This window comes from Symphalangus syndactylus, chromosome 8, assembly GCF_028878055.3.
Source record: "Symphalangus syndactylus isolate Jambi chromosome 8, NHGRI_mSymSyn1-v2.1_pri, whole genome shotgun sequence".
NCBI classification, from domain to species: Eukaryota; Metazoa; Chordata; class Mammalia; order Primates; family Hylobatidae; genus Symphalangus; species Symphalangus syndactylus.
The window spans coordinates 119615944-119630007 of NC_072430.2; the positions used below are offsets into that span (position 1 = coordinate 119615944).

Below are 14064 nucleotides of genomic sequence, written 5' to 3' on the forward strand. Positions count from 1 at the left end.
TTGTCCATTTTAAATTACATTATTTGTTTTTTTTTTTTTGCTACTAAGGTGATTGAGTTGAAGCTATTTATTAATAAGCTATCTTCATTATTATGCAGACTCTTTTACATTTATAATAATTACTTGACAATATACTCTATTGCATAGTGCCAAAATATGCAATAATTTTATTTTAAAATTTAAAGGGAATTAAAATAGCTGCAGAAATTGGATCAGAGGTTGTTGTTAAAATAGCCACAGCACAACGTTTTTGCCAGTGTAATTTGCTCCACCAAAATAATGCCTAGAGTATTTTTAGATCCTCTGTCTTTTACTAAATATTATTTTGTGGAATTTTTGTTGTTGTTATTGTTGTTGATTTTTTAATCAAATTTCATTGAGGTAGAATTTAAATACAGTAAGATGCACCTATATTAGGTGTACAATTAAATGAGATTTTTTAAAATTGTAAAGTGATAATTTTAATTGTATAAATTTACAGGGTACAAAGTGAAGTTATAAGTTTTGACAAATACACATACATGTAACCACCATGCCAATTAAGATACAAACATTTCAATCACCCTAGAAAATTTTTCTGATGCAATTGCTCCTGAATCCACTGATCTGATTTCTAACACTACAGATTAATTGTGTCAATTCTAGAACCTGCTATAGATTGGATACGTTATCTACATACACAGTATATATTTTTTGTTTTGATGTTTTTGCCAGCATAATATTAATGAGACTTATTTACCTTGTGTGACTCAATAATCTGCTTATTTTTATTGTTGTGTTGCATTTTAATATATGAATAAACCACAGTTTGTTTTGCCATTTTGTTTATAGAGATTTGATTACCCGGCTCGACTTTTAGCTATTATCAAGAAATAAACATCAGCATACAAGTCTTCATATGGGTGTATATTTTCATTTTCTTGGATAAATACCCAAGAGTAGAATGCAGCCTCATATGGATCTACTGTTTAACTTCATTAGAAACTGTCACACTATTTTCCAAATGATTGTGTTGTTTCCCATGCTAACTTGTAATATATGACCGCTTCAGTTGCTCTATGTTCCTGTCAACACTTGGAATTATCCATCTTTTAACATTTAACCCAGTCCAGTGAGTGTGTAGTGATATCTTATTTGTGGTCTGAATATTATTTTGACTCTTTTCACTGCTACACTATACAAATCAAATAATTCTCCTTCTCCTTTTACAGATTCACCTGTTTGCTTCCTAAGACAGAAGATAAATAGGAGGAAAAGGATCAAGTGTCAAAATTCTGAGTGAGTGAAAATTTCCCTAAGAGATAAAATGAGGGTTAACACAGAGAATCAAACTTCCTAATATCTTGCTTCTTCTGTATTCCAGTTATGGTGTGTTACCATGGAAAGAGTATAGGACTGGGATTCGAATTCTTTAAGTTTAGGTCCTGGCTTTGCCATGTACTAACTGTAGAACCTTGGGGAAACCATTTGACCTCCATAAGGATTTGTCTGCTCTTCTATAAAATGGGAACCTGTTGTCTCCAGCTCAAAGCACTATTCTTAGAATCAAATGAGATTGTTGTATCAATACAAGGGCTTATTATAAGGTCTTTGAACAGATATAAGCTCTTAAAAGCACTCCAAAAGTAAAAAACAATCTCTTCTGATGCTTCAGACATGTAAAATAGACTACATTATGCTATTAGTGACATATAAGAGAGGCAGCCTGGGTTCTAGAGTCAGAAAATCTAGTTGCAAACCCTTCTAGTTGCAGGATCTGCAAATACTTAATTTTTATGACTGTTATCTAATTTATAAAATGAATACTGTTTGTTGTAAGATTCAATGTGATAATGTGTACAAAAGGCTTGTTAACATGTCTAGCATGTAATAGGCACTTAATAATCGAACATCATTGATGCAGTAGTTGGATTTTTAAGGCACATTTTCAAATTAGCTATACAGGGCAATCAAAACCTAGGTACTGTCCATTAAACTCTAAATACTGGCCATGCCCAGATCTCTTTTATGAATAAAGTAACCTTTAAAGGTGTTTCTCCTGCAAAGGTTTTAAAATCTTTATCACATATATACCAAGGCTAACTGATATGCAGGCTTGGAAAGGTCATTTCTAAGCTGACTACACATGAGGGAGGCCAACCTCTTTGAGGTTGCTTGGAACAAAACTCTTACCAGTATGGTTATTTTATATTGGATGGTACCAAACAAAACTCACTGAGATATTTTTTTCCTGGATAGTTTAAATGCTAGATGCGTAGAGCTCAGGTTGTCCCTGAATGAGCTGGAGTCAGTGCTGCAATATACCGTTGGTCCTGCTGTACACCTCATTCTTAGAAGCTCTGTGATACCCAGTAACAATACAACAGTTAGGATCAGTTCCTCGTGGATGTTTCCATAACCTTGATGACCACAGTGTATGTTTCTTCTTTGCTTAACTAATACACTCACCTTCGTTGCTAAAATCTACAATAAGAGGCTGAAGGATTATTTGCTCTGTGTTTAAATAACCCATCTAACAGTAATCATCACAGGTAACATTTTTTTAAAGACTTCTTTGTGAACACTAATATTACATTTAATTTTTACATTTTCTTACCTGTTTGCCTTTCGAAGAACATCAAATAGATTGCTTAGTGATGTGTCATTCTGAAACACATTTGGAAAACTAGAAAGAAGCTGCCACACAGCTTTCTGCTCTTGCACTTGTGAGAAGAAAGACAGCACTCTGACTATTTCCTGAAACACTATCTTCTGATTGTTGGGGTCACTGGATAGCTTAAAATATAAAACCACAAACAGAGTAAAATGAGACTTTAACATTCGTAATCACGTGGTTTGCTGTTTTTAAAAGCATCAAAAAATCTAGATTTTCACATAAGCAATTCTTTTAGATCTTCACTCAGTTTGAAGCCAATCTTCTATTTGGAAAACCAGCAACTACTTCTAGTGTTCTTAAACATAATTGGATCTTTTCCCTGTAACTTCAGAAATTGGCATAAAGTTTGGTTAACAAAGCTGTATTTATATAAAATATTTCAAATTATATATTTGGAAATTAAAATTAAGTTCCTAAAATAATATTAGCCCTGAGTAATGTTTTTTTTCCTTAGGACTTGGTTTAGGGTTGCAGATATATCTTCCCTATACTTATTACTAGATGTTATATTGTTTGGATGGAGTACTCCTTAAACTAATATATAGATTAGTAGAGATATAGATTTATATATATATATAATATAATATATATGAGTGTGTGTGCATATATATATATATAATTCAGTAAAATGTTTACTATTACAATTACACATATTTAGTGCTATGTGATTTTGAACAATGTCTTTTTTACCACATGTTCTATTCTACATGACTGCCAATTTTGTTAAAAAAAATATTGTAAGTACTTTACATCGGATTGGGGATTATTATAACTGTGCTTTTTTGTGATCTCTCATTGTATGTGGGGTTGCATTAAATGTAGATTATTGGTGTCTCATTTTTACCATTGTTGTTTAAGGCTAGTGTAAGCACTATTCATAATAGCAAAGACATGAAATCAGCCCAAATGCCCATCAATGATAGACTGGATAAAGAAAATATGATACTATACACCATGGAATACTATGCAGCCAGAAAAAAGGAATGAGATCATGTCCTTTGCAGGGACATGTATGGAGCTGGAAGTCATTATCCTCAACAAACTAACACAGGAACAAAAAATCAAACACTGCATGTTCTCACTTGTAAGTGGGAGCTGAACAATGAGAACACATGGACACACAGAGGGGAACAACACACACTGGGGTCTGTCAGAGGTGGATAGGGGGAGGGAAAACATCCAGATAAATAGCTAATGCATTCTTGGCTTAATACTTAGGTGATGGGTTGATAGGTGCCACAAACCACTATGGCACACATTTACCTATGTAACAAACCTGCATGTCCTACACATGTATCCTGGAACTTAACATTAAATTAAATTTGTTTAAAGACTAATGTATGCAAACACTCCGTAGTAGAGTGTTCTTGCTTCTAATGTATAATATTTTGGTGAGAGGGATATATTGTTTTATCAAAATTTAACTTATTGCTGAGGAATCACTTTACCTAACTTCAAACTATACTACAGGGCTACAGTAACCAAAACAGCATGGTATTGGTACAAAAACAGACACATAGACCAATGGAACAGAATAGCAAACCCAGAAATAGGGCTACACACCTACAACCATCTGATCTTCAACAAAGGTGACAAAAACAAGCCATGGGGAAAGAACTCCCTATTCAATAAATGACATTGGGATAACCAGCTAGCCATATGCAGAAGAATGAAACTGGTTACACCATATACGAAATTCAACTCAATTAAAAAATATACACCTTGCTTACACCATATACAGAATTCAACTCAAGTTTGATTAAAGACTTAAATGTAAGACTCCAAATTATAAAAACCCTGGAAGACAGCCTAGGCAACACAATTCTAGACACAGGCAATGGTAAATATTTTATGACAAAGATGCCCAAAGCAATTAAAACAAAAGCAAAAGTTGACAAATGGGATCTAATTAAACTTAACAGCTTCTGCACAGCAAAGAAACCATCAACAGAATAAACAGACAACCTACAGAATGGGAGAACATTTTTGCAAACTATGCATCTGAAAAAGGTCTAATATCCAGCATCTATAAGGAAGTTAAACAAATTTACAAGAAAAAGTAAAACAACTCCACTAAAAAGTGGGCAAAGGACATGAACAGATGGTTTTCAAAAGAAGATATACCTACAGCCAGCAAGCATATGAAAAAAAAGCTCAATATCACTGATCATTAGAGAAATACAAATCAAAACCACAATGAGATGCCATCTCACACCCGTCAGAATGGCTATTAAAAAGTCAAAAAATAACAGATGCTGGTGAGGTTACAGAAAAAAGGGAACACTTAAACACTGTTAGTGGGAGTATAAATTAGTTTAAACATTGTGGAAAACAGTGTGGTGATTCCTCAAAGACCTAAAAACAGAACTACCATTCAACCCAGCAATCCCATTATTGGGTATATACCCAGCAGAATATAAATTATTCCACTATAAAGACATATGCACACGTATGTTCACTGCAGCACTAGTCACACAATAACAAAGACACAGAATCAGCCAGGTGCAGTGGCTCATGTCTGTAATCCCAGCACTTTGGGAGGCCGAGGCAAGTGGGTCACTTGAAGTCAGGAGTTCGAGACAAGCCTGGCCAACATGGCAAAACCCTATCTCTACTAATAATAATAATAAAAAAAATTGGCTGGGCATGGTGGCCTGCACCTGTAGTCCCAGCTACTCAGGAGGCTGAGGCATGAGAATCACTTGAACCCAGGAGGCAGAGGTTTCAGTGAGCTGAGATAGCACCATTGCCCTCCAGCCTGAACGACAGAGTGAAGCTGTGTCTCAGAAAAAAAACAAAAAACAAAAAAACAAAACAAAAACAAAGACATGGAATCAACCTAAACGCCCATCGATGGCAGACTGGATGAAGAAAATGTGGCACATATACACCACGGAATGCTATGCAGCCATAACAAAACAAGATGATGTCCTTTGCACGAAAATGGATGGAGCTGGAGGCCATCATCCTTAGCAAATTATGCAGGAACAGAAAACGAAATACTGCATTTTTTCACTTATAAGTGGGAGCTACATGATGAGAACACATGGACACAAAGAGGGGAAAAACAGACACTGGGACTTACTTGAGGGTGAAGAGTGGGAGGAGGGTGAGGATCGGAAAAAAATAACTACTGAGTACTAGGCTTAGTACCTGGGTGACAGAAAAGTCTAGACAACAAACCACTGTGACATGAGTTTACTTATATAACAAACCTGCAATATTTGCCCCTGAACCTAAAATAAAAGTTTTTGAAAATTCACAATTAAAGAAAAATTAGCTTTTCAAACTAGGTTTGAAGTCAGTGAGAAAAATAAAGAGATTTTACCCATTATTCTAAATTCTGGCAGTTACATGACTGTGACAGCTTAATTATTAAACTTGTATCACAGGCTGAGTAATCTCACCTAAAGGTCTCAGAGAAAACAATCAAACTTCATTTACTGTAGAGCAAAGCCATATTTTATTTATAAAGGTGTGTCCACATTAACCATAATGTAATATTTTTGGTTTAGCATTGAAATCATTTCAACCTTTCACATTAAATAAGTAATACTACTTAAGATTAAACTTTGTGTGCAAATGTCTATGTGAGGAAAACATGCCTAAGGTAAGCAAATATCCCAGTCAGCATTTCCCAGTCTACATGGGCTATAGATTTGCCCTTTAATTCATGTTGAGTCACTTTGTGGATCAAAGATCTACACTCACCTGGGAGAACTGTTTGTTTAGTTCTTGGAGAGAAGACTCTAAAAGGGTCATGTTAGAAAGGCAAAATTCATTAAAAACATTTCTTCCTAGAAAGGTCCAAGAGAAGGCATCATCCACAATGTATCCTGGATAGCTGTCACACAGTTCTCTCCGTATATCTTCTGAAGTTGAATTTTGCTTTAACAGCTAAAAGCATGTGTGAAAAGAGTAAAATAAGAGTGTTAATAAATGTGGATGTTCAAATATTCTATTCTTCAAGGAATCTAAGCTGTCTTCAAAATAGCCATTTTGGGGTCCTCCATTATAGCAGCTATTAAAATAACAATAAAGTACATAGAGTTTACCCATGAAACTTGTAGACTGAATGCATGAATGTGGTAAATTCTTGTCATTGTTATTATTTAAATGATTTATATGTGAATTGTTTGACTGAACTCATTTCTTGTCTCTGACCAGAAAACCTCAATGCACAGAGTCTTTGCTTACAAAAATCTTCATGCATAAAAATCTTATTCACTTTTCCTGGACATTGAGCAGCAGAAACTCAGGTGTCCTAACTCTTCATGACACTCATGGGAAACTGGTTGTGATCTTTGGAAGACTTGCAACAGAAGGAGCTTCGAGGTCTATTCCTAGGATGAACAGTGTTTATTTACAGAAGTGTACAAATATAGATTGCTTCATTTGCAAAGCAATTCTTCATCTAAGTCTTATATGTAAAAGAAAAAGGAAAACATATGTGAAAATATATAATAGCAGGCATAACTACTAAAAGTAGTCATTGGAAATCATTTTCATAATGGAATCATCACGATCTCCCTATATATTTCATAATTCAGGCCAGTCACAGATATAGCATTATTTTACCTATAATATCGATCATATTTACCATTATTAAGTTGTTTAGATATTTACAGAGCTGATGATAGTTAGTTGTTAGACTTAAGGGGTCCATCTTAATAATTAATTCTTATTACTCCATGAGGTGAGGTCAATTTCATCCTCCCCTTAAGTGTATATTACAAAACCTACACGCTAACTTCTAGTGACTCAAATTCTAAAAGTAATGGAACAAGACAGAATCCACTTATCTAGGATGTACTATAAGTGTTAGGCCTTCAAGTCATTCATCCATATCTCTCTTCTAACATTCCACATAAACTCACCCCAAAATGATTTCTCTACTCATTCTTGCAAGTGTTGCAGAAAGCAGTAAAGAGAAAGAAAGAGGAATCAGAGAGATTGCTGACACAGGCATCAATATATCATCCTAATTTTTACATCCCTTCCCTGCTCCAACTACTCTAAAAATATGTATCCATACATAGAAATTTCATTTTTGGCTCATCTCCCCTGGATATATAGCTCTATGCTGCCTCACAAAATTCTGAAATTCTATTCCATATGAGAAAGATAACCTGGGAGTTTCAATATGACAAAGTAGCATTTTGGAGAATAGCATTGCTCTTCTAGATATTAAAGAATTTATCTGATCCAATGCAAGACTGTCTACTTCTAGGAACCAGTATGTAAGAATTGGAATGGAATAGAATAATGTTCTCTAATTTATATACTGTGCTTGACTGGGGGAAGCTTTAGACTGGAATTAACTGGGCATATTGAGAGACTTCTACGCCAGACAAAAGACATTAGAAACCTCAAATATTATGTAAACTAGACTTTCAATGTCTAGATTGGACAGACTGAAAAGTCCTCTATTTTGGCCAGCATGGGCAGAGTTGATGAGTGTGATGCCATTTCCTGGAGTCCACTTTTGTGCTGGCCTTTGGCTCATTTATATAACTCAGTTTATTGAGATGCCTCAGTTAAACAGAGCATTAATTTAAGTATAACTAACAAAGTCATGTTAAGTAGCAGTGGTTGTGGTTACTGGAACGTTAATAAATGTTAAAGACATGTCTCATGATCAGATAAAAGAAATGGTTGCTATATAAGACATAGATATATTATTAAAAATGCTTGTGTGTGCGTGTGTGTGTGTGTGTGTGTGTGTGTGAAGGTGATGAGGGAAGGAGAGAAGAAAGGTGAGTGGGAGAGAGAGAGAGAGAGAATAGTATCTCTAATGCCAAATGTTGAAAATGATGTCTTTTCATTTCTAAAGAGCACATAAAACAGGACTTAAATACCTGTGGGACCAGCCAAATAACTTAAATATATTAATCTGGCCAGATGAAAGACAACAAGGGGAAGTAGAGATTGTAGTTACAAAGAGCACATGTTCTGCTTAAAGGCATTCACATTCAATTTCTTAAAATCTCCGTACACACACTCACATACACATTTAGCTCACAGGCTGCCAGTTCACACCTCTGATAGAAATTATGTTCATTATCTTGCAATTGGGAAATCTTAAAGTAGATGATCTCTAGGAAACAGAGAAATCCATAGGTAAGCTCTCTAAAATACGCTAAGAAAAAGGATTTTCCTACTTTGGGGCAATATTTTCCTTAGCTCTAATTTTTCCCAAGACTTGATTAGCATGGATAAGGCAGCAAATTCAAAGAGCATTATAACTTCATTTGGTCTTTTTTCTTTCCTGCTTCAGAAGATTAAAACATCACATATAATGCCACCCTAATTTCTTATTAAGTGAAAACTTTAAGTTCAATTAAGGGACTTAACAGGGAAGTAAATAAATACTCAAGATCTTAAGGAATTGAGAATGTCTTAAAATTAAGCTGTTTATTGAAGGGTTCCTAAGAAGAGAAGTTGCCTGAGATATTACCCTAAATAGGAAAGGTGCTCCCAACATCTTGCTATTTGAGAGATCCTTCTATTAACCTAAAAGGCCTATGTTGAATCACTCTACCCATTACAAAACTGAATCAAGTTACCTTTTCCAAGCCAAGAATTTGTGTGAGCACTTGACTGCCATTGAAAGTATATGTTCTGGGGCTTTCCAAATCAGAACTTGGACTGGGAAATACTGTGGCTGTAATCAAAGAAGGAACAGATTAGCATTCCACACACACAAACACACAAATGCGCAGGACCACATGAGAATCCATAAACATCACTTGTGACCTCACATACCCTACAGCAAGGATGTGCTCAAATATGCCTCTTCCATGAAAGTTTTATACTGGAAAAATGGCAAATTCCATGAGTTTTTCTTTTCATATAAAATTGTGATGACTTTGGTCTGTTCTTGTTTTTTATCCAATCATTTAGATGTCATTTGCTTTCATTCCAGTCTGTGACATTAAACTTCATCACCAATATTATTGCCCAATAAACCGAATCATTTCTGTGCAGGCCTGGAGGATGTGAGGTGCCTACACTAGCTCCACAGATCCATCATATCCAACATCTGTTCAAAGGATCTGCCAATGCACATCTGGTGATAATGGTCTTTTCTTTTAATTATCCAATTGGGACACTGAAATCTGCTTAGAATCATAACTTCTCTCCTCAAAGTGGTTTCTGAATGACATTTTAGATCAAATAAATGGGATAAAGCAATTAGTCTGGACTACAGTATACTCTAATTTCCAATGCATCTTCATCTAGTATTATTTATTTATGATGTGGCAGAGTTTTCTGGGTTTGGAGCATTAGCTAGAAGACTACATTCATATCTATAACATGGATGTTCATTAAGCCAGTATATTGACTTTTGTAAATGTAATACAGAAGTCTTTTGTCATCCTCAGAGCAAAGAATCTTAATATTCAATGGTACCAGTGACTCATCATCAGTAGGGCCTAGGCTTTATTTTCGTGCCCACAGGGCTGAAGAATTTGCCATCTGATTCCTTCAGACTATGGCAATATATTTGTGAGATAACTGGCCAGAGTGAGAAACATAATCTGTGGTTACCAAGCAAAGCAAAGCTTACTGGACCATAACATTATAACCTTATTTCTATGGTGCTTTAACCTACTCAGCCAAACACCCACAGATCATTCATAACAGAACATTAACTCCTCAAAACCATTCACCACCATGTTCCTACTACATTAACACAGGACTTTTTTTTTTTTTACTTGCCCCATCAACTTGCATTGGAATGTTATTTAATATCATAAAGTCTTAAATATCCCATGTCCTATTTAAAGAAACTCCCTTTTTATCCAGAGCACCAATCATATTTCAACATACAGGAATCTTGTTTTGTTCACTAATATATCCCCAGCCCCTAAGACAGTGGCTGCTTAGTATTAGGGACTTAGTGAATATTTGTCAATGAATGTTAGCCAGTCGTGCTGTTTTGAGCGTTTATTTTTTTTAACATGTGGCTTCTAATCAGTGTTTCTCAAGTCCACTTGCAATTGAATCACTTGCGCCTAAGGCCCAGAGACGCATGTCTTAAGAGAGCAGCTCAGGAAGAGTCTCTGCACGTGAAAATTTGAGAGCTACTGGCCTAGATATGAAGCAAGTCCACAGTCACACTGAAGACTGTGATACTGAGCGTTAAGTGTGAGGAAGAAGTGTACAGCTGAAAGAGTACTGGTCTAAAAGTCCTTCTAATGCCAGCTCTGCTGTATGGCTGTAGATACAGCACTTAACTTTGTTGAGCCTCATATTTCTCATCTGTAAAATGGAAAATCTGGACAAACCTCTGAGATTCTTTCCAATAATTTTTATTAATGGGCTTTCTAACCCATCCCAGCATCATCTAATTGCAGACAACCAAAGAGTCTAGAGTCAGTTGTGGGAAATGGTGCAATTCTCAACATGTAGGCTTTTGCTCCTATCAAATATTTCAATAAGAACTTAATTTCTAATTATTCTCGACACCTTTGCATAATTGCACCGCCATACTCAGGCAACCAAGAGGAACATTTAGATCTCTCAGGGCTATTCTAAGCATTCCATCTTTGTTTGAAAAGTTTGAAGTACAAACCTTTCAAAGATTAGACCTTTACTGTTCCATAAGGCTTGTTCTAAACTCTACAGAAGAAAATAGCTTACCTAGTGATGCATGCTTTCTTTCTGGAACTTGGGTGCTCTGGAATGATAAATTGCTGTCCTTATCCAGGTTGGATGACTTTCTCAGAATCTCACTAGAGAAGAAAAAGCAAGAACTCTGTAACTTCTCCCACATTAATTTTAGTTAGTTACAGCAATGTATTATGTGGCAGATTCCAGGGCTGTCTGAGGACTTTCAAATATTTAATATAGTTCCCAGGATTTTAATGGAAGAATTCACCTAACCACACACCAATGAATATATAAGGTCTCCTACAAAGTATATTTTTATTCAGAGAAAATGGCCTAGATGAAGTTTAAAATAGTTATTTTTACTTTAATCTTGTAGAAAGGACATTTTAAAAGACATGAGAGATAAATACTTAAAATATGTATGATATATATTTTTCTTTTAAAAAGTTGATAGGTCCCAAATAAATGAGAATCCAAGAGTGCTTTGGGGACTGAAACAAAGGTCTGCTTATTTGTCAATATTAAAAGAAAAATAAGTTTTCCATGTTAAATTATAGTTGGCCTTTTAAAGATTTTCAACACAGATTCAAGGAAGAAGAGAAAGGCCAAACATTTATTGAATACCCAGTATGTGCCAGGAATTATGGTTGATGTCATCACAGATGGCACCAAGTATAAAGGGAATAACATTAAAATAAATTTTCCATTGCATTTAATGTGTCAAGGCAGTAATAATTACATTGTAGTGCCAGGAATCCCTGTACAGCATGATCACACTAGGTTTTGGAAGAAAACATTTCTGGGCCTTCCCACAATTAGTAACCCCCTCTTTTCTAAAAATTCGCTTTTTCTTTAGTTTATTATTAAAATGGAGATGATCACATTTTCTTGAAAACTGGATGTATCTAAAAGCTTGTGTCTAAAATAAGTATGTATGTTTCAAAAATAAAATCAGTCTAAATGCCAGGATGCAAATAATTTTTAGAATTCCAAAAAGTCAGTAAATTTTATGCAGTTATTTATAAAAACCTTAAGGTACATAACAATGACTATAAAAAGATAACGGAAAAGCAAGAAATTCTGCTTACTACCGTGGTTCAATTTGACTTCTGTTTTAGAAACAAGATCTGAATCCTGGCTCCAGGGTACTTTGTGTTTATAATTGGAAAAAGAAAAAGAAGTGATACTTGTTTTCATTCCCTAGTGTTTTTCCAATATTCTCCATAAAATGTACTTTTTGCTCCAAAAGTTCTGCATTCTTAATATATATTTGAATTATTCACGACCCTGACTGTATGCCCCTAAATCTTTTTACATTCCTTATGCTGACTATGTGATGGGAAAATTGTTCAGGTAAAAACAAGAACTGACCTGAACATTTTCCCTTTTCTCAAAAAGAAGTTTTAGAAAGTTTGAGAAAGTCTAGTTTACTTTTCTTTTTCTCAACATTTTTTTAGTTTGGCTTGAAATCCTATGAGGACTATTGAATAGCAACACATTTTGAAAACACAAGCAAAAATTGCCTTCATAAAAATTGAAGGACTAGGGACAGCAACAAAAACGAAAGCGAGGATGACAAAGATCAAAATGAGCAATGAAAGAGCAAGAGAAAATAGACTGAATAATGAATGGTGGTGAGGAAGTGGGAAAAAAAGAAAGAAGAGGCAATAGGAAACTAAGCAAGTGTGCTCTTGGGGAAGCAAAAGCTGCATCTGCTCCACAGAGGACACTTTCCTCATCTTCCCACATTCAGATAAGAAACCCAAAATTACTCCTACAAATAGCATTTAAACACCACGGAAAGACAAACTCATTCCCTTCTCAGCAAGCAGCTGGCTCTGCAGCTCTGAGCTTGCTCAACAGTAAAATGACTGCTCCTAGACAAGGACGCACAGCAGCTCCCATTCTAACAGCACCTTTCTCTCACCAGGAAGTGCCCAGTGTGACATGGTTGCCCAGATCCTTTTATGTAGCCTTAATGTGTCTTTTTTTTGGAAGCAAGAGTTGGATATCATGTGTGCTTTGCTGTTCCCCTTCCTGAAAATATTCTCCAGCTTCATTTTGCATTGACAAGGTGTGGTGTGACAGCATGTGTCTACTCCCGTCACACATCAAAACTGTTTTCCGTAAACTCTTAAAACGGAAACCACAAAATAAATGTACAACAGAGCATGTGCATAAAAAGATGAATTAATGCTGTAAATTGAAACACAGCTTACTTTCCCCCCAAACAAAGGTAATTAATTCTATTAACTCCCTATTAAATTACTTAAAGAGGGCAAGAAAGTAGCTGGTCTTACTGAGTTAATGGCATTCCCTGAAGTTTCTAATGAGCAGGATCATGCTTATAGACAAAGCACTGCATGCTTCTTAGAACAGTGGTTGAGAAATAGCACCCTTCCTGTTATTTCACACGAGCACTTAGTGCACACTTATTTCATATCTATCTGTACCTATTCCCACCACTTTTTCTATTTCAGCTGTGACATCTTTGGAAAAAGCTGCCATGTCTTATTTATCTTTATATTCCCAATATCTAGCATAGTATAGGACCATAAGATCTGATGGCTGATTAAATAAAAAGAGACCATATTGTTGGGGTGTGGCAGAAAGTACTTTATAGAGTTCGAAGATATCTTTGGAATTTCAGCTCTCTCTTCCCAAAAGATCTCAGCCATCATCTCCCTCATCAGCAAATTAGCAGTAATAACACCTACCTTCCAAGGTTGTTATGAGTATGATGTGAGGTGTGTGTACCAAGAGTCTCTCTGGGTCCCGTCATCATAGGTACT

General features: G+C 35.4%; 1 protein-coding gene across 1 annotated transcript in view; it reads right to left on the reverse strand.

The window, feature by feature from the left end:
- The window catches only part of ABCA12 (ATP binding cassette subfamily A member 12), a 209892-nt gene that overhangs the window by 113984 nt on the left and 81844 nt on the right, over positions 1-14064 (reverse strand). Inside the window, exons 4-7 of the mRNA XM_055290518.1 lie at positions 11303-11394; positions 9223-9320; positions 6368-6553; positions 2597-2775 (exon numbers count right to left, since the gene is read on the reverse strand). Coding sequence (XP_055146493.1) covers positions 2597-2775; positions 6368-6553; positions 9223-9320; positions 11303-11394 — 555 coding nt within the window. The remainder of the gene's footprint in view (positions 1-2596; positions 2776-6367; positions 6554-9222; positions 9321-11302; positions 11395-14064) is intronic.